The sequence below is a fragment of the Mytilus galloprovincialis genome, chromosome 10, assembly GCF_965363235.1.
Source record: "Mytilus galloprovincialis chromosome 10, xbMytGall1.hap1.1, whole genome shotgun sequence".
Lineage (NCBI taxonomy): Eukaryota > Metazoa > Mollusca > Bivalvia > Mytilida > Mytilidae > Mytilus > Mytilus galloprovincialis.
Genome location: NC_134847.1, coordinates 258,334 through 280,721, shown reverse-complemented (window position 1 = coordinate 280,721; position 22,388 = coordinate 258,334). Strand labels below are relative to the sequence as shown.

General features: G+C 32.8%; 1 protein-coding gene across 1 annotated transcript; it reads right to left on the bottom strand.

Annotated features, from left to right (window-relative positions):
* Window positions 1-6,344: 6,344 nt before the first annotated feature.
* Window positions 6,345-14,226, bottom strand: LOC143048926 (uncharacterized). The gene is made up of 14 exons (XM_076222786.1): window positions 14,191-14,226; window positions 13,173-13,314; window positions 12,739-12,930; window positions 11,242-11,493; window positions 10,396-10,485; window positions 9,749-9,997; window positions 8,860-8,895; window positions 8,651-8,767; window positions 8,499-8,534; window positions 8,181-8,240; window positions 7,994-8,050; window positions 7,532-7,621; window positions 6,754-6,934; window positions 6,345-6,436 (listed from the first exon to the last, which is right to left on the bottom strand). The coding sequence occupies exons 1-14, from the start codon at window positions 14,224-14,226 to the stop codon at window positions 6,388-6,390; spliced, it is 1,587 nt and encodes a 528-aa protein (XP_076078901.1). The 3' UTR covers window positions 6,345-6,387.
* Between the last annotated feature and the right edge of the window lie 8,162 nt (window positions 14,227-22,388).

The following is a 22,388-nucleotide window of genomic DNA, read 5'->3' as shown; positions in this document are numbered from 1 at the left end:
GTTTACTTATAACTTTATTACAGAGTCGGTTAGAAAAAAAACATAGCTGTAAAGAGTCTTCGGATAAGGAAATAGATGATGCAGCTAAAGATTGGCGGCGCTTAAGCCTTGACAGAGAAGGTGGCAAGAAACAGAGAAGAGAAAAAAAGAATAACAATTATAAATAATAATGACACTGTTGAAGTTCAAATTGAGGAGGACACTAATAGTGGTGACGACCAATGATATTAAATTTAAAATAAATATAGTTTCATCTTCTGAATTATTTAATTTTCATTCTGGATCTGGAACCAATACAACTAAAATTACATCTCCGAAAAAACTATTTGTTTGATCGCCTAACCATAAGCCATACGTCATTTGTTCTGTTAAAGAAATAAATAAAATTGATATGAAAAAAGAAGATGTGGTATGATTGCTAATGAGACAACTCTTTACAAGACACCAAATGACACAGAGTTTATCTGTTCGATCCATCAAACATTGCCAAAGAAAATATCTTAGCGTCACACAATAAATAAAATTAAAGAGGCAAAGTTCATGAAAAAAACAAGGACAGTAACAACAATGGGTAATACAAAAATACAGAATTGCTACATTAAACTTTGGCAGTTTGGAATACAAAAAAAGATCAAATGCGCTCCGGGGTATTTATCATATACAGCTCCTCATGCAGCATCCATTGTAATTTGGTTGAAACAATAGACCAACGTATTGCCAACATAAAAATGAGAAATACCTACCTTGGACCAACATAGTGCCAACATAAGAAAAGATATTTCTACGTTGGTCCAACGTTGTGCCAACATGGATTTCGTTTTTCATACAATGGGCCAACGTTGGCTCTATGTATTGCATATAACCGTACAACGTTGGGCCAACATGAAGCCATCATGTTGGGCCAACGTAGGCCCACTTTGCACTTATACGTTGGGCCAACGTTAAAATACAACGATGGCCCAATGCAATGATATACGTTGTGCCAATGTTGGGCCAACATACTCATGTTGTCTGGGTAATAAATAAGACACGCAATGTCAACTGACCCTCTAGTGTTAGAAGAAAACATTAAATTAACTTTGTTAACCCCAATATTAATGGACGAAAGTAAATATAAAAACAGACCTTCTCACAGTGTATGCAAAGCCTCTTCCTGATATTTTTTTGAAATGTTCCTTAATATATGTGACAATTTTTCGGGACGACAATTTCAGTCGGGACGACAGTGTCCTTCCAGTTGCTAAATATGTGATCTCAAGTAATGGAACAAAAACTGATGTGTTGGAAGTGTTTGCCAAACCTTAACACTTTTAATTGACTGCGTTACCCCCAATATTAATGGACGATAGGATTTATACAATCAATCGTTTAAGACGACGATTGATCTATGTACAATACAAATAAAAAATAGTTAATAAATAAGACATGCAATGTCAACTGTCCTTCTAGTGTGGGAAGAAAACATTAAATTGACTTTGTTAACCCCAATATTAATGGAAGAAAGTAAATATGTAAACAGACCTTCTCACAGTGTATGAAAAGCCTCTTCTTGACATTTGTTTTGAAATGTTCCTTTATATATGTGACAACTTTTCGGGACGACAATTTCAGTCGGAACGACAATGTCCTCCCAGTTGCTAAATATGTGATCTCAAGTAATGGAACAAAAACTGATGTGTTGGAAGTGTTTGCCAAACCTTAACACTTTTCATTGACTGCCTTACCTCCCATATTAATGGACGAAAGGAATTATACAATCAATCGTTTAAGACGACAATTGGTCTATGTACAATACAAAAAGTGGTTTATAAATAAGGCACGCAATGTTAATTGTCCCTCTCGATGTGAAAGAAAACATTAAATTGACCTTGTTACCCCCAATATTAATGGACGAAAAAAAATATAAAAACTGACCTTCTCACAGTGTATGAAAAGCCTCTTCTTGATATTTTTTTGAAATGTTCCTTTATATATGTGACAATTTTTGTGCGAAAACATCAATCGCCGTCCCGAAGATGTGGATCGATCAACTTTTCGGGTCGACAATTTTGGTCGGGATGACAGTGTCCTCCCAGTTTTTAAATATGTAATCTACAGTAATGGAACAAAAACTGATGTGTTGGAAGTGTTTGCCAAACCTCAACACTTTTAATTGACTGCGTTACCTGCAATATTAATGGACAAAATGATTTATACAATCAATTTTTTTAAAAGACAATTGGTCTATGTACAATACAAATAAAAAGTAGTTTTTAAAAAAAGACACGCAATGTCAATTGTCCCTTTCGTGGTGGAAGAAAACATTAAATGGACTTTGTTACCCCCAATATAAATGGACGAAAGAAAATAGAAAAACTGACCTCCTCACAGTGTATAAAAGTGCCTTTGACTTCGATGTTCAAACAGGTGTAGAAAGGATTCGACAATAGATAATTTCTTAAAGTTAACTGTTCTGATAAACTGAAAAAGCGTCCTAAGGGACGGAAACGTTTTGGTATCACTGAAGTGTACGGCCGCACTTTCCGACCTCACTGAAGAAACGTTTGTGTGAGAGTGAACCCTTAATCTTGAATGGTTTTACACTAGTAATTTTGGGGCCCTTTATAGCTTGTTGGTCGGTGTGAGCCAAGGCTCCGTGTTGAAGGCCGTACTTTAACCTATAATGGTTAATTTTTAAATTGTTATTTGTATGGAGAGTTGTCTCATTGGCACTCACACCACATCTTCCTATATCTATAAACACCAACTCAAAAACTACACAAGATAAAGACATGCAGTCTTCATCATAGTCATGCTCGTCCAAACATACTGTCTCTGTTAGGCCGTTCTTTTTAAATTTCTATCCGATCGTAGCACAGGATCATGGTGAGATTTTGGCTTCTAAAAGAGTGAAGCCTAACCACGACATTAACCACAACATCGAAACTACAAAAGATAAAGACTTAAGGTCCTCATCATAGGTTTGCTCGTCAAGTATTACTGCCCCAAATAGGGCCGATTTTTTTTATTTCAAGACGACTGAATCATAGTATTATACTGAGATGATGAAAAGATCGATTTGAAAAGTACCCAAAACCCTAACCTTACCCCCACCCCTTCCAAACTGTGATTTGTGAGAAATTCGTGAAAAAAACTTAATACGAAAATCCAATCGGTTACCCCTCTAGACTAACCCGTTCCAAGATAAAGTAAGGCCTTCAAAATAACGGTCGTAACGAATTTGGGGTTTTGGTTAGGATTAAGGTTTGAGTTTGGGTTAAGGTTCGGTTTAATGTTAGGGTTTGGGTTAGGTCTATAGACAAAGTTGGGGTAAAGACATAGATGGACGGATATATTATGGTTGTAATATGGCTGGTGTATGAATATTTAGGGGTTAGGGTAGACTTAGGGTTAGGCAGAACTTTTTTTTCCCCAAAAAATTGAAAAGTACAGTGTGCCTTTGACTTCAATGTTCAAACAAGTGTAGAAAGAATTCGAATAGAGATAGTTTCTTACAGTTAACTGTTCCGCAAAGCTGAAAGGGGGATCTAGAGGACGAAACCTTAATGATATCACTGAGGTATACAGCCGCAATTTCCGACCTCAATGAAGAAGCGTTTGTGTGAGAGTGAAGCCTAACCCCGACATTAACTCCAAATCCGAAACTACAAAAGATAAAGTAATGCGGTCTTCACTATAGGCTTGCTCGTCCAATAATACTGCACCTATGAGACCGATTTTTTAATTTTATTTTGATCGGAGCAAAGGATCATGTTGAGCTTAGGAAAAGATTGACTTTGAAAACAGTGAAGCATAACCCCGACATTACCCCCAACTCCGAAAAAAAAAAAAAAAAAAGACTTAAGGTCCTCACCATTGGCTTGCTCGTCAAAAAGTACTGTTCCTAAAGGGGTCGATTTTGAAGCCGATCGAAGCATAGGATCATACTGAGATTTTGAAAAGATCGATTTTAAAAGAACCAAAAACCCTAACCTGACCCCACCCCTCCCAAACTATTATTTGTGAGAAGTTCGTGAAAAATCTTAATACGAAAATCTAATCGGTTACCCGCCTAGACTAACCCGTTCCAAGATAAAGTAAGGTCTTCAAAATAAATATTTTAACGAATTTGGGGTTTGGGTTAGGGTTAACGTTTGGGTTTGGGTTGGGTTAGGGTTAAGGTTAGTGTTTGGCTAAGGTTTATAGACAAATGTCGGGTCTAGACATAGATTGAATGATATATTATGGTTGTGGTATGGCTGGTGTATGAATATATAGAGGTTAGGGTTAGGGTTAGGCAGAACCTATTTTCCCCCACAAAATTGCTAAGTACAGTATGTCTTTGACTTCAATGTTCAAACATGCGTAGAATAGATTCGAATAGAACTAGTTTATTACAGTTAACTGTTCCAAAAAGCTAAAAAGGCGATATAGAGGACGGGACCTTATCGGTACCACTGAAGTGTACAGCTGCACTTTCCGAAAAGGATTATGCAGGGGTTGATTATTTGATTTTAAATCTGATCATTTCTACGTTTTGAATATATTGATTTTCACACTGGTCACACTGTTAATGTTTTATTGATATGAGTACTGTCTGTTTACATTATTGTGTAATAGAAGGTTTTCAGGTAGAGCAAAATAGAAAAAAAGGTTTAGAATTTATTTTAATGCATGTATCTTACAATCTTCAAACTGAGTTGAAACCGCAGATGCATTGATCTTCTAATTGACTTGTTTGCGCAGATGAATTGTATGTTACAAAATGTGATGTTTGTGCAGATGCATTGTATCTTTTAATCTTTAAAATGAGTTGGGTCCGCAGTTTCGCGACGACTAATGCTTTACACCCCACACGATCACTTTTTTCCGACTAGACTATTACAAACTGCTGTATTATGTTACTATATATGTTGTTAAAGTTTGTTATTGAATTGTCGGTTTGTTTGTTATGAAGATTAGTACTCGTATAATACTTTGTTAATACTGTATTGTTTTTTATCAGCCCGACATGTTTTGTTTATATTGGTCTGGATATTTTTATCAAAATCCAAGCAATAGATATAGGAAGATGTGGTATGAGAGCCAATGAGACAACTCTCCATTTAAATAACAATTTATAAAAGTAAACATTATATGTCAATGTACGGCCTTCACCACGTGGGTCACACCGAACAACAAGCTATAAAGGGCCCCAAAATTACAAGTGTAAAACCATTCAAACGGGAAAACCAACGGTGTAATTTATATAAAAAACGAGAAACGAGAAACACGTATAAATTGAATAAACAAACACCAACTACTGTACATCAGATTCCTGACTTCTGTCATAGAAATTCCTAATTTAACACTAGATACATATGGGGTGAATATCAACAATAAAACTATACAGTTAGAGCTAGATAAAATTTCCTGTAAAAAGCCTGTATATATCTACTGTATATATCCCTTGACAAAGAACTTACGGTTTCAAAATATTAAACCTTTACCTTTTTACCTTTTTGAGTGTTTATCATATTTGAGTGTTTAATAATTTGCTGTTAGTTGTGGTTATACATGCACCATTATTCGTATATTTGTGAATTATTGTTATGTTTTGAAAAAAAAAATAGAAATATGTCGAAGTGCATTTTTATATTAAGAAAAAGAAAGAAAAGTGTCTGTATCGAAAAAGAAAATAGTAGAATGTATAATTTATATATTCATGTCTTTTTTTGTAATGCAATATCTCTTGAGGAAGACCTTAACGGGTCGAAATATTAGGCTGTATTTATATATTTACGTTATAGTAAACACCGCCTCCTTTCTTTCTGTGATAGTAACGCATAGGCAAAAGAAGAAGCTGTGAATTGACAGGTGGATGAAGGATGATTTTACGTCAGAAAATGCAAGAGAAAGAGTGTCAAATGTCATACATTGAAGAAGGAAGGTCCGCAGTATAAAAACGATAAAAGGGACAGCGATATTGAAAACTGACCGTGCAAAACCTTCCTGGGTAGTCAAGGTTCGTTAAAAAAAACCTTGTTGGATATTAAATTGAAAGTAACTCTTACAGAACAGAAACTCATTCAGGTGTTTTTAAGAGAATGTGTGGTTCGTTCGTCAATGTATTGCATCATGTAGTAATCTACTCTTGGCAGATAAGGTAAAGTATATTTTAATGTGTTCTTGACCCGGAATTAATTGAGAACCAAAAAACCTAGTATATTTACATATAGGTTATTTATTCAAAGATATATATTGAACTATATTTTGTCATCATCTGTTTTAAGGTAACACACATTGCCCTATTTATCATTGTACAACACCAACAGTGCGGCATTGCAAAAAAAATAGTTTGTACTACAATATACTTTAACAAAACTGTTTTATTTTCACTATGGTCTTGCCAGAGAGTAAAATCTTCGCTCAACATTTTGGACTTATCACACTTCTCCTCTCTTTCTTTTCCTTTGCCCTGAAAATATATATAACTTGTGACAATTGTAGTACACAATAACACATTGCATAACATTTATCAATAATGTAGTCAAAAAAAGCAAAATAGTTTTGACAAATATATTCTACATTTTGGTATGAAACATACTGTTTCAAGTGACTTTATCTTTCAGTTGTTTTACGGAAAAGTGTTACACATGTAGTACACAATAACAATTCCATAACATGTATCAATAGCGTATTTAATTGAATTACATTTAAAAAATATAAAAAAATACAATTGAAGCAAATGTTTACTCTGACACATATACTTCTACATTTTTGCATAAAACATACTTTTTTAAGTTTTTGACTTTATCTTTCAGTTGCTGTACTGAAAATTCGTCCTCCATCCATATGTAAAAGTGCTCACCAGCCATTTTTAAGTTTTGCATTACAAAATTGGCTGACGACCAGGTTGGATTGGAATTGTTATTGTACTTTATAATGTATTTTGATTGTTCATCTGTGAAATGTCCTGAAATTAAATTGAAATGGGAGTCAAGATCATGTATGATATCAACTGTACGCAAGTCAAATTAATATATACAGAAATCACTTCCGCGACATAAAGTACCTACGCCTTATTTTCAGCCTAGTTTTTGTATTGTATTGTATTTGTATTGGCGTTTGCTCTGCTTTCAATATAAATCTATTTGAATTCACACGTCCTGATTATAACCGAAAACTTTTTGTAGATAAATTTGTTTGGTCAATGAGTACACGTAGTAGTGTCAACTCCTGTCTAATGAATAAGTACAGGTTATGACCCGTGTATATAACAAATCTCAAATACACAGTTAAGTGGACGCACACAATTAGGTGAGCGCCTGACATATTAGGTAACTGGTAATAGGTATTTTTGGTATTAGTGAAGTATAGCAAATTGTATTATCGAGACAACATAAGCGCCTTAGATGGTATTATTTGTAATCAACTCCGTTATTCTATATTAGTAATATATAAAGTTGATTTCTTTGATTCGTCTTTTTTTTACGTCATGCTCGCTATCAAATTAAAATTTGTCATTTTAGCAGTACAGATGGCTGTTTTTTTTCGTACGTAATATACATACCTTTAGGTTTAAGTTCTGACTTCGATGAACTGGGTTGAGATGGTGTTCTGCTTTGGGTAAACCATTTCTCGCCTTTAACAATCATAGTGTCTGGCAAAAAATAATGATAATTCTTTTACTTAGATTTCTTCTTACCTTGTATTGCACTATCGTAAAAATCCGCTAACGATTGTGATCATTGTGCGACATTTCCATTCATATTGGATCGTGTTTACAAACTTATATTTTTCATTGTTCATTTTTCATTTTGTGAGATGGTTCTGTATGGCAATTTCAAAGTACAGTGCAATTATTTTTAAATGTCTTCAATTAAACATGTTTTGCCACGACAAAATCATGTGTTATATGTTTAATCAAATGTTTTGTAATTCTAAAGTCATCATTTCATTAATTTCCCTTAAGTAAACTTGAATGTCTTTGGTAATATTAAAAAATTAACGGGGAAAATATGAGATTACAAACCTTCCTTTACAGATTTTTTCTTTTCTGTTTTACAAAGGTTATGTTTGGTCTGCTGAACTACAAAAATAGAAAAAAAATTGTTAAAAATTTCAATTTTAAAAACACCATAAGATATTGACAGAATGAATAAATAATAAATGAGTTGCTTACAGAATTTGTACAAAATGCTCTTGTTTGTTTAACTTACCAATGGGTTTGGATGTGTCAGACGGTTCCTTTTCTTGCAATTTCTGTAATTTGTGTGACTCTGTAAAGAAAAATTTGAAAATAGTTATCGGAAATCGTCATTTGCAAATGCAAAGATCAACTATCTGTTTTACTCAATTTATTGCAGTAGAATCTCTTAAATCAATAAATCATGAAATTGTATGCAGTACCTTTTATCCACACGATTGCACTTTATCATTTCATAATGCACGTTTCGGTTTTCTTAACTTTTACATTCTGACCATATAATCGTGTATATATTGTTTGAAAATTTATTAGCTTTTAAAAATATACGTACTTTGCAGTTCTTCAATCACCTGTGTCAAGCTTTTTCCTGAAAAAAAAAATCAGAAAATGTTGGGGTTTTTTTCTACGTTGCTACCTACCCATCACATACAATACAAAACACAAGTCATGCACGTAAAGAGTAGATTAAAAATGTATCCTTACTTTTCGGCTTCCCTTGGGCTGGAAGTATTGGCTCTGGTGGACTGTTCTGTTTTGAAGAAAAGGTATGCTTTGTAGAAGGTGTCACATTTATTGGTTCCACACACAGCATTTCAATCACTGTTGAAAGTAAAGTTTAATAGTTGAATGACATATATAACTTGAAGGTAAAGGTAAAAAGTATAATAAGGAATTACATTTAATATACACACCTTTCTCTCGAACCTGCTCTTCAAAACATACTCTGTCTGTAAAAAAAAACGAATATTGACAAACTTATGAATTCTATTCGGTCGTATATGTAACAACGTATTTGATTTTAACGAAAGAAATCTATGTATAACTGAAAAATTATTACACTAGGGTTTTCGATATAACAAACTAGTCAAAACTTTCATCATCGGATATAGCCACATTTATTCTCAAACTAGTTGTTAGCGTGGTTACGGTTTGTGTTTTTCACATATGTTTTAGGATGGTATTCTAGTAAACCCCTAAATGGGAGATGTTTTTGATTGTCATATGTTGAAGACATAACCCTAACCCGAACCCTAACTCTTATTTTTCAATCATTTTAACTGAGATCTGAAGCGGGCGTATTAGTAACTGCTAGTGTTCCTTTGTTAATTAATGTATTATTTTGCTTAGTTTCTTCTTTTACCTATTCTGACATTTGACTCGAACTTCTTTTTAACTGAGTTTTTACTGTGCGTATTGCTATTTGGATTGGCTAGAGGTTGAGGAAGAGGGTTAAAATCTCTCAAAACACGTTTACTCCGCTGCATATTTATGCATGTTTCAAGTCAGGAGCCTCTGTTTTTTGATAGTCTTGGATATTTTCTTAAAAATTTGTTAATCTTTATGTTTCGGAGTTTTATGTGATGCCCTTTTTCAATGAACTAGGACACATTTTCGTTTAATTGGCAAGCTTGTTGCCCAGTGCTGTATTTTCTCGCTTTCGAGACGTCCCATAGTTGGCCTTAGGCTATTATCTGCTCTGTGATCCAGGTTGTTGACTTTATGATACATACGCCGTTTGCTTGGACATTAAGATAGAGTTGAGCAACGAAAGGTAGATAAATATAAAACTATCTATTTCACCTGCTATATCTGTCTTTTTCTGTTCTTTTGTCATTTCTACTTCATCGTTATCAATCTTATCATCCTTAGCTTCCTCTTCATGACCATCCATATGATCACTGCTATCTACGTCATCATCATCATCCCCACTGTGTTTGTGTTTAGTGTTTCCTTGGTAATGCATGTATTGACTATCTTCATCCTCACTTGAGATTGTGTCATCCCTCGGTGTGCTATCTGTTTGCACGCTACTCTCACTTTTAGTATGTGCTGTTTGAAAACATCAGCAATATTATCAAACATGAAAACAGCTTCGATATCAACAACATAAGCAATTATTAAATTATATTATTTATTTCTATAACAACAGTGAATTTCTGAGAAATAGCCTGTTGAGTTGAAGATTCTCTATACAACTGTATATTGACATTTTTTTATTACAGGTCTTTTCCCAGCCGAACGTTCAGAAATTAATTTAATATATAGAAAACATAAGGACCTTGAATGGCATTATTTTTAATAAACGCCATTGTCCTATATTAGTAATATATAAAGTTGATGTTCGTGATTCGTCTTTTTTACGTCATGCCCGCTATCAAATTGAAACTTGTTATTTTAGTAGTATAGATGGCTGTGGCATATGTTTTTTTTTTATGTAACATACATACCCTTAGGTGTAAGCTTTGACCTCGATGAACTGGGTTGAGATGGTGTTCTGTTTTGGGTAAACCATTTTTCGCCTTTAACAATCATAGTGTCTGATCAAAAATAATGATGATTCATTTACAGATTTTTTCTTACCTTGTATTGCACTTACGTAAACATCTGCTCACGATTGTGATCCTTGTGCGACATTTCCATTCATATTGGAACGTGTTTACAAACTTATTTGTTTTATTGTTAATTTTTGGTTGTATTTTTAAAATCTTTAAGTAAGGAATAAATAAATAACGGCTAGTTAGATTAAAAACAACAATCTTGTACAGTTTTTCTTTTATTCTGTCTTGAAATTGTTCTGTATGGCAATTCGAAAGCCTTTTTTAACAGAACAATTATTTTTTAAATGTCTTAAATTAAACATGTTTTGCCATGATTCCTTCAACAAAATCAAGTGTTATATGTTTAATCAAATGTTTTGTAATTCTTAAGTCATCATTACCTTAATTTCCCTTTAGTAAACTTGAAAGTCTTTATAAACAGTAAGTATCGGTAGTTGACGGATAAAATATAAAATTACAAACCTTAATTTGCTGATTTGTTGTATATGTTTCGGAGTTGAATGTGACGCCCTCTTTCACTGAACTAGGACTTATGTTTGTTTAAAGGGCTAGGTTGCCTCTCAGTGCTGTATTTTCTCACTTTGGGAAAGTCAATAGTTTGCCTTGGGCTGTTTTTACTCTTTGGTCGGGTTGTTGAATCATGGATGCATACGCCCTTTTCATTCTCAATTTGCTTAGAAATAACGATAGAGTTTAGCAATGAAAGATAGAAAACTAAAATACAATCTATTTTACCTGCTCCACCTGTCTGTTTCTGTTCTTTTTCTGTTTCTACATCATCGTTATCAATAATATCATCCTTAGCTTCCTCATCATGAAAATCCATATGATCACTGCTATCTTCGTCATCATCATCATCATCCTCCCTATGTTCGTGCTTAGTGTTTCCTTGGTAATGCATGTATTGACTATCTTCATCCTCATCTGATGTTGTTTCATCCCTCTGTGTGCTGTCTTTTTGTCCGCTGCTTTCACTTTTAGTATTTGCTGTTTGAAAACATCAGCAATATTATCAAACATGAAAACAGCTTCGATATCAACAACATAAGCAATTAATAAATTATATTATTTATTTCTATAACAACAGTGAATATCTGAGAAATAGCCTGGTGAGTTGAAGATTCTCTATACAACTGTATATTGTCATTTTTTTATTACAGGTCTTTTCCCAGCCGAACGTTAAGAAATTAATTTATTGTATAGAAAACATAAGGACCTTGGATGACATTATTTTTAATAAACTCCATTGTCCTATATTAGTAATATATAAAGTTGATGTTTGTGATTCGTCTTTTTTACGTCATGCCCGCTATCAAATTGAAACTTGTTATTTTAGTAGTATAGATGGCTGTGGCATATGTTTTTTCTATGTAACATACATACCTTTAGGTGTAAGCTTTGACTTCGATGAACTGGGTTGAGATGGTGTTCTGCTTTGGGTAAACCATTTTTCACCTTTAACAATCATATTGTCTGACCAAAAATAAATGATGATTCATTTATAGATGTTTTCTTATCTTGTATTGCACTAACGTAAAAATCTGCTCACGATTGTGATCCTTGTGCGACATTTCCATTCATATTAGAACGTGTTTACAAACTTATTTGTTTTATTGTTAATTTTTGGTCGTATTTTTAAAATCTTTAAGTAAGGAATAAATAAATAACTGCTAGTTAGATCAAAAACAACAATCTTGTACAGTTTTTCTTTTTTTCTGTCTTGAAATTGTTCTGTATGGCAATTCGAAAGCTTTTTTTAACAGAACAATTGTTTTTTAAATGTCTTAAATTAAACATGTTTTGCCACGATTCCTTCAACAAAATCATGTGTTATATATTTAATCAACTGTTTTGTAATTCTTAAGTCATCATTACCTTAATTTCCCTTTAGTAAACTTGAAAGTCTTTATAAATAGTAAGTATCGGTAGTTGACGGAGAAAATATAAAATTACAAACCTTAATTTACTGATTTTTTCTATATGTTTCGGAGTTGAATGTGACGCCCTTTTTCACTGAAATAGGACACATGTTTGTTTAAAGGGCTAGGTTGCCTCTCAGTGTTGTATTTTCTCACTTTGGGGAAGTCCAATAGTTTGCCTTCGGCTGTTTTTTACTCTTTGGTCGGGTTGTTGACTCATGGATGCATACGCCCTTTTCATTCTCAATTTGCTTAGAAATAACGATAGAGTTAAGCAATGAAAGATAGAAAACTATAATACAATCTATTTTACCTGCTCCACCTGTCTGTTTCTGTTCTTTTTCTGTTTCTACATCATCGTTATCAATAATATCATCCTTAGCTTCCTCATCATGACCATCCATATGATCACTGCTATCTTCGTCATCATCATCATCCTCCTCTGATGTTGTTTCATCCCCCTGTGTGCTGTCTTTTTGTCCGCTGCTTTCACTTTTAGTAGTTGCTGTTTAAAAACATCAGCAATATCAAACACGAAAACAGCTTCGATATCAACAATATAAGCAATTTACAAATTATATTATTATTTTATATAACAACAGTGAACTTCTGAGCAATAGCCTGTGGAGTGGTAGATTCTCTATATATTTTTATCGACATTTTTATCACAGGTCTATTCATAGCCAAACGTTAAGAAATGAATATAGTTGTGACTGTATTAAGCGATACAAAAAGACATTTATTTACCGTTTATAAGATCTGTAATTATTGCTCTCAATTCCATGTTCCCTTTTGTTACGTCTGCTTTCAATTCACCCGCTTTAAAGTTGTTAAATAATGCTTTCAATTCCATGTTCCCATTTCGTATTTCCGCCTTCAGTTCATCTGTCTGAAAGTAATAAAACTGTGTTTTATTTTTATACTTCATTTTTTTAAATTGAATTATATGTATCTTGTACAAGTGGTAATGTGATTCATAATAACAATAAAACTGGAATTAAGGTTGCATACCTACATTTGTACATGTACATTAAAAGATTATTATTTTTTTTTAAAGAAAAACCATCAGGTGAACGGACAGAACAAAGTGTCAAGCAATACAGATAACAATTTATTGCAGATAGTAGCCGAAGTGTACACATTACTGATTCAGATTTCTGTCCAATCATTATAGATAAAATATTTCTATAATAGTTATCAAAGGTAACAGGATTATAATTCAATACGCCAGACGCGCGTTTCGTCTACATAAGACTCATCAGTGACGCCCATATCAAAACAGTTAAAAGCCAAACAAGTACAAAGTTGAAGAGCATTGAGGTCACAAAATTCAAAATAGTTGTGCCATTACGGCTAAGGTAATCTACTCCTGGGATAAAAAAAATCCTTAGTTTTTCGAAAAATGGAAAGTTTCGTAAACGGGAAATTTATAAAAATGACCATATAATTGATATTCATGTCAACACCGAAGTGCTGACTACTGGGCTGGTGATACCCTTGAATAGCATTGAGGTCCCAAAATTCCAAATAGTTTAAACACACTAAGATTGATTATTATGTTATATACTCAGTACTTATTTTTTATTTCTCACTTCAGTGTATCTGCCTGTAAATGATCCAACTGTCTTATATTTTGTCATTTTATCTTATGTTATATTGTCATGACTAAATTATAGTTTTACATTTGCGTCATGATATCATATGAGTACATACTACTGAATAATTCTTATTATTTTTTACAGATTTATTCTCTCCTTTGACTTACCATTTGATTCATTTGTATTTTCATCCAATTATCCATTTCTGAAGAAGAAAAAAACAAGGAATATAAGTGTAAAAAAATAATGTCATAGCTACGATTATTTCAACATGAAACATTTAATACATGTCATAGTTAAAATTCAACTGTAAAATTGGATTTACAGTCGTTCTAATTATTGATAAAGAAAACATATGTATACCAGTCTACGAAAACTGAAAGGCGGACAAACAGACATGTGTGATATTTGCAAATCATTTAATTGTTTTAAGGTTTTGATAATTAAACACTCTCAATCGTTTTGGCGAGAGAAAGCAATAAGAGTACAAATTCGAAATTTCTTAAAATCTTCTGCAGATGCATTGCTGAAGTGTATTTAGTAAATCGCATTCGTTGAAAATGTCTTTTAAAAAAGGCAATGAGTATTTGATTTTTGCATAGTCAACAACTATATTAATGAAAAAATATACATTCGGGGTATTCAATATAGGGTACAAAAATGTCTACATCACAATTAACACTTCTTTCATAGCATTTTGTTTCATGTTTTCCCAAAAGAAATAAAACATTAATTCAAACATTCATTATTTAAGTGTTCAATGATAACAATAGTAGGCATACAAGTAGTATAATAGTAGTAGATCATTTGATTTTATACCAATAGTTATTAAGTATAAAGTACGCGTAAAGAAAACAAATAACGACCGTACGAGGGCTTGACCCCCAGTCAGTGCCGTACACTCATCTTCAACTAACAGTTGAAGCGATAATATTCACATAAGAAGGTATGTGTAGCAACAAGAGAAAGAAGGATTTTATTTATGACGTTTTACATTATTTTTGTTTTAAATATATAAATGCATTTCCATGAAATATACCATAAAGTATTACAGTACAGTTTATATTAGATTAAAGGGAATAAAAAGGGGTATATGCAAAATATTAGATTTTTTAAAATTTAAAATCGTTATGGAACCGCTGTTAATATCTTTTATAGCAGAACTTCAGTGTTTTACCGAGAAAAAAAACATGTATTCAGATTCTTCATTTATTAGCTGTTCAATAAAATGGTAGACATACGAGTAATAAATATTAACTAACCTGATATTGTATAAGACTTCGTGCCGATTGTGTTTACCTCCTGGTGCTATAGTTTTAAACGATTGACCTTCCTCCTTCCATTTATGACGTATTACATTCTTCCTCCTTCCTTTTCTGACGTAAAGGGAAGAAAGAAGGAAGATGTGGAAGGTCAAGTGGAAGGAGAATGGTGTTTGGTAACACAAATAAGGATAAGGAAGGACCAAGGCATGCAGTAACAAGCGGAAGGAGGAATACCTAAACACACCTTCCTCCTTCCTTTTTCTTTAAAATCACACCTGCCTCCTTCCTCTTATCACAACACATCTTCCTTATTTACACATGGTAACAAGAGGAAGGATGCGGAAAGAGCAATACCTTCCCCCTTCCTTTTTTCTTTTAAAACACACCTGCTTCCTTCACTTTTCCTTCTTCCTCTTGTAACCACATACCTTTCTCCTTCCTCTTATTACAACACATCTTCCTCCTTCCTCTTATCACAACACATCTTCCTCCTTCCTCTTATCATAACACATCGTTCCGCTTCTCGCCGCAGACCTTCCGCCTTCCTCTTGGTGCCACACAACTTTATCCTTCCTCTTGATAGGATACATCCTTCCTCCTTTCCCTTTACGCCAGAAAAGGAAAGAAGGGTTTGAAACGTCATAAACGGAAGGAGGAAGGTCGATCATTGAAAACGACAGAGGAATATCAATCGGTACTAATCCTTATTGATATCAGGTCAGTGACGTTTTACTATTCTTATGACTATTATTGTTTTCATTGAACTCTTCAATTATGAATTATTTGAATGAATGTTTTATTTATTTCGGGAAACACAAATAGTTTGCAATAAAAGAGCTTTTCATTGTGATGTATACAGTTTCGTATCATTATACGTATAATTGGACTGTATTCTTTGTTTTCATAAAATGAGTTGTTGACTCTCAATAATCACATAGTCATTGCCTTTTTGTTAAAAGACTTTATCAACATAAGTAGCTAACCTAATGTACATCAGCAATGCCTATGCAAAAGAGTGTATGGAATCAGAATTTTTACTATTATTTTTCTCTCGAAAACATGATAAGAGTTTTTAAATTTTGCAAATTATGATCTGGCAAAGATTGATGATTTCTCATAAAGCATTTTTTAGATCTGATAAGTATCAACTTCCTGTGTGTCGATTTTTTAAATTTAAGACTTTTTTACACACGGTAACAAGTGGAAAGATGCGGAATGAGCTCCTTCCTTTTTCTTTTAAAACACACCTGCCTCCTTCCCTTCTCCTTCTTCCTCTTGTAACCACATACCTTTCTCCTTCCTCTTATCACAACACATCTTCCTCCTTCCGCTTCTCGCCGGAGAACTTCCGCCTTTCTCTTTGTGCCACACAACTTTATCCTTCCTTTTGATAGGAAACATTCCTCCTCCTTTCCCTTTACGCCGGGAAAAGGAAGGAGGAAGAATGTCAAACGTCATGAACGGAATGAGGAAGGTCTATCATTTAAAACGATAGAGGAAGATCAATCGGTACTAATCCTTATTGATATCAGGTCAGTAACGTTTTACTATTCTTATGAGTATTATTGTTTTCATTGAACTCTTCAATAATGAATTATTTGAATAATGTTTTATTTATTTCGGGAAACACAAATAGGTTGCAATAGACGATCATTTCATTGTGTTGTACAGTTTCTTATCATTATACGTATAATTGGACTGTATTCTTTTTTTTTATAAAACGAGTTGTTGACTATCAATAATCACATAGTCATTGCCTTTTTGTTACAAGACGTTATCAACATAAGTAATTAACCTAATGTACATCAACAATGCCTATGCAGAAGAGTGTATGGAATCAGAATTTTTACTATTATTTTTTTCTCTCGAAAACATGATTATAGTTTTTAAATTTTGCAAATTAGGATCTGTCAAAGATTTATGCTTTTTCATAAAGCATTTTTTTTAAATCTGATAAGCATCAACTTCCTGTGTGTCGATTTTTTAAATTTAAGACTTTTTTACACACGGTAACAAGTGGAAGGATGCAGAATGAGCTCCTTCCTTTTTCTTTTAAAACACACCTGCCTCCTTCCCTTCTCTTTCTTCCTATTGTAACCCCATACCTTTCTCCTTCCTCTTATCATCACACATCTTCCTCCTTCCGCTTCTCGCCGCAGACCTTCCGCCTTCCTCTTGGTGCCACACAACTTTATCCTTCCTCTTGATAGGATACATCCCTCCTCCTTACCTTTTACGCCAGAAAAGGAAAGAGGAAGAATGTCAAACGTCATAAACGGAAGGAGGAAGGTCGATCATTGAAAACGATAGAGGAAGATCAATCGGTACTTATCTTTATTGATATCAGGTCAGTAACGTTTTACTATTCTTCTGATTATTATTGTTTTCATTGAACTCTTCAATTATGAATTATTTGAATGAATGTTTTATTTATTTCGGGAAACACAAATAGTTTGCAATAAAAGAGCTTTTCATTGTGATGTATACAGTTTCGTATCATTATACGTATAATTGGACTGTATTTTTTGTTTTCATAAAATGAGTTGTTGACTCTCAATAATCACTTGTCATTGCCTTTTTGTTAAAAGACTTTATCAACATAAGTAGTTAACCTAATGTACATCAGCAATGCCTATGCAAAAGAGTGTATGGAATCAGAATTTTACTATTATTTTTCTCTCGAAAACATGTTTCGAGTTTTTAAATTTTGCAAATTAGGATCTGGCAAAGATTTATGATTTCTTATAAAGCATATTTTAGATCTGATAAGCATCAACTTCCAGTGCGTCGATTTTTTAAATTTATGACTTGTTTACACACGGTAATTAGTGGAAGGATGCGGAATGAGCTCCTTCATTTTTCTTTTCAAACACACCTGCCTCCTTCCCTTCTCCTTCTTCCTCTTGTCACCACATACCTTTCTCCTTCCTCTTATCACAACACATCTTCCTCCTTCCGCTTCTCGCCGCAGAACTTCCGCTTTCCTCTTTGTGCCACACAACTTTATCCTTCCTTTTGATAGGAAACATTCCTCCTTTACCTTTACGCAAGAAAAGGAAGGAGTAAGAATGTCAAACGTCATAAACGGAAGGAGGAAGGTCGATCATTAAAAACGATAGAGGAAGATCAATCGGTACTAATCCTTATTGATATCAGATCAGTAACGTTTTACTATTCGTATGACTATTTTTGTTTTCAATGAACTCTTCAATAATGAATTATTTGAATAATGTTTTATTTATTTCGGGAAACACAAATAGTTTGCAAAAGAAGAGCTTTTCATTGTGTTGTACAGTTTCTTATCCTTATACGTATAATTGGACTGTATTCTTTTTTTTTTTTATAAAATGAGTTGTTGACTCTCAATTATCACATAGTCATTGCCTTTTTGTTAAAAGACGTTATCAACATAAGTAATTTTCGAAAACATGATAAGAGCTTTTAAATTTTGCAAATTAGGATCTGACAAAGATTTATGATTTCTCATAAAGCATTTTTTAGATCTGATAAGCATCAACTTCCTGTGTGTGGATTTTTAAACTTAAGACTTTTTTACACACGGTAACAAGTGGAAGGATGCGGAATGAGCTCCTTCCTTTTTCTTTTAAAACACACCTTTCTCCTTCCTCTTATCACAACACATCTTCCTCCTTCCGCTTCTCGCTGCAGACCTTCCGCCTTCCTCTTGGTGCCACACAACTTTATCCTTCCTCTTTATAAAATACATTCCTCCTCCTTACCTTTTACGCCAGAAAAGGAAGGAGGAAGAATTCCAAACGTCATAAACGGAAGGAGGAAGGTCGATCATTTAAAACGATAGAGGAAGATCAATTGGTACTAATACTTATTGATAGCAGGTCAGTAACATTTTACTACTCTTATGACTACCATTGTTTCCATTGAACTCTTTAATAATGAATTATTTGAATGAATGTTTTATTTATTTCGGGAAACACAAATAGTTTGCAGTATGAGAGGTTTTCATTGTGATGTATACATTTTCGTATCCTTATTCGTATAATTGGACTGTATTTTTTTTTTATAAAATGAGTTGTTGACTATTAATTATCACATAGTTATTGCCTTTTTGTTAAAAGACGTTATCAACATAAGTAATTAACCTAATGTACATCAGCAATGCATATGCAAAAGAGTATATGGAATCAGAGTTTCTACTTTTATTTTTTTCTCTCGAAAACATGATTAGAGTTTTAAAATCTTGCAAATTTGGATCTTACAAAGATTGATGATTTCATATAAAGCATTTTTTTTCTTATATGCATCAACTTCCTGTTTGCCGATATTTTCAAATTGAAAACTTTTTTACACACGGTGAAAATGATATGAAAAGGTCCTTTGGGCCAAAAGGCCCAGGTTAACTTTTGTATTGACTTTGAAAGATAGGAGTAGTCTGTCCGTTTATACCTTAGTTTGGACATAGTTTAAAAGAAACAAGTTGTTTACCCACCTTGCCCTGTTGACACAAAACGTAAGTTTAAACAGTCGAATGCCTACCCCTTTATCTTCCAGATTCTTAAAATGCCTTACGACAAGACTTTTTTAAATTTGAAAATTTTACATATTTTACATGAAGCATTTATGGAAAGATTGGAACGTGTTCTTAATCTTTCATAAGGCATCGGCCTCCCTAACAACAAGACAGGTTAGCTACTAAATTTATGTTTTAACACTGAAATATAGTTCCCTTTAGTTCTGATGTATGTATTGACTGTGAAAAAATGGATACATTTTTGGAGCAGTTCATTCAAGAATGTATGTCGTTAAAATATTTTGATGTGCAGGCTTTTTTTATTCATTTTGATTAGATTATTGAGATTTGATACAATACTAGTATGATTGACAACTGTCATTCTCAAAGGTCAATTAGAGACAAGATGGACCTCTAATTACAATGCCCCACCTTCTAAACTGCCAATTAAATTGACAACATTACTTTTCAATTTCAGTCTTACATAATTATACAGACTCTTCAATATACATCTAATTCTTAATACACAAGTATTTGACCTCATAATTGAATACACAAATGTGTATTTTAGATGTTCGATATATAAAGAGGATTTATCTATTGCCTATTACTTTTGATCTATACTATATAAAGTGATTCTATAAATTATGTCTGGAAGATAAATGATTGATTAAGGATTAAAAAGATCTTTAAAAAATATAAATACAAATATGATTATTTAGATATATTGGTCGATTGTTGGTTGTTTTACGCCGCATTAGCACAAAGCAACCAACAATCAATCTATCAATTTCAATATTCATATTTATATTTATATTTGTTAAAGATCTTGTTAATCTTTAATTATTTAAAAGGTCTTCAAGTAAGGCTTATACTTTACCTAATAAATTTCCAATAATTATCTGTAATTAATCAACAATTTAGGATAGTTCACTTATTTTTTTTTTCATCAGTAATTGGCTTGAAACAGATAGTAAAATTTTAAAACTCTTAAATATAACATACCTTTTTTTCAGTTTATTTCCCATCAAACATTTTTTTAGTCAAATATCTATTCACAAACTTAGGCATTTGAATATTTATTAGAAGTGAATATATATTTTTGCAATCAAGAAAGAATCCACATTTCAATATAACAAGTTTTTTAGTGTGTTTACATTTCCAATGCCCTGTGCTGAAAAATACCCTAAACATAGATTAAAAGGCTCTCTACAACTTTTAATCTTCACTGTCATATCACCTATGTTTCAATGCCCCCAAAAAATGAAAACTTATTTACACCATTTTTGTTGGCACTTTAAAGTTCTTAGCCTTAGCTACAAGTTTATCTGTTGGTCTTTAAAATGTCTTACAAGGATAGTTGGTAAAATTTACTGTTGAATTTTTGATTTGCATTTTTTTTTAAAACATGTTCAAAACAGGGAACCTTTTTTTTTTTAAGGTATCAACTGCAGTTTAAATAAAATTGTGCAAATTAAGAGTTGAATCGCGCTCGTTTTATCTTTATACTGGGAAAGCACTTTTCTTTTTAAAGCAATTGTCAGAAATAGTGCGTTATTAAAGTTCTTGTTTGTACATGCCATACCGATATGAAATTATTCAAACTACTCTTCCAATCTTTCCAGGAGTGATTTCCATCATTTTGATGTAGATCTGATATGCATCAACTTCCTGTTAGCCGATATTTTAAAACTCAACCACTGTATCCACAAGGACAATTTTACATAAATATCTTCTTGGTTTCCTTGAACGCGAATGATTGTTTCATATTTGGTTTGGGGTTTGGTGATTTTTGGACATGAAAGGAAATTCTTTGTCAATATTTTATTGACTTCTTTGAAAGGAAATTGCTTACAATTGCGTAAGAACAACTTATGCAGTGATGCATAACGATATATTGTCTTGGTATTGTTGTCACATGTTCTCAAAAATAAATACATTACCAGGAATTTGCATTGCGTTTACATGTATTTTTAATGCCACTAAATATACAGTACTGGTAAAAATATTATCATTCAGTACATATAGCTTTTCAGTACAAATAATCATGTGCATATGTTCAATAATCCTTGGAAATATTTTTTTCGTTACTAAGAACTTCATTCAATTTGCAGTATTGAAAGTTGCAGTCATTTTTAAGTATTAAAAATTTCAGTCATTTATCAGTACTGAAATTGTCTGTCATTTTTTAGAATTGAAAATTTCTCTCATTTTCAGTACCAACATTTTTTGTCATTTTTCAGTACTAAAAACCTTTTTTGTCATTTTTCAGTACTTCGATAAAAACTGTCAAATAGTTTTCAAGAATAAGTCAAAAGTATGTGAAACGGAAAAAAATACTTTATCGTGACACTATCCGTAAATCGTGCGTCCGGAGGTGTAGATTATGGTGACGAGAAGGACGCTGACAGAAGTTTGACAACTAAACTTTTTGTCTTTGATTCTGACAAACATATTCCTAGACATATGAATCAATGACATTTAACAGGCAAAGCAAACAAATGCTTTATTGTGGTTTTAATCTTGCTGACGACAACTTCAAAAACCCTAACATTGTGATGAAAACTACGAACTGAGAACTGTCAACAGATTAAGGAAACTGCAAATTTTA

Coding starts and splice junctions, on each gene's coding strand:
- LOC143048926 (XM_076222786.1), bottom strand. CDS start 14,226: ATGGATAATTGGATGAAAATACAAATGAATCAAATG. Junction 8,241..8,498: donor GGTGATTGAAGAACTGCAAA/GTACGTATATTT, acceptor TTTTCTTTACAG/AGTCACACAAATTACAGAAA. Junction 7,622..7,993: donor GAAAAAATCTGTAAAGGAAG/GTTTGTAATCTC, acceptor ATTTTTTGCCAG/ACACTATGATTGTTAAAGGC.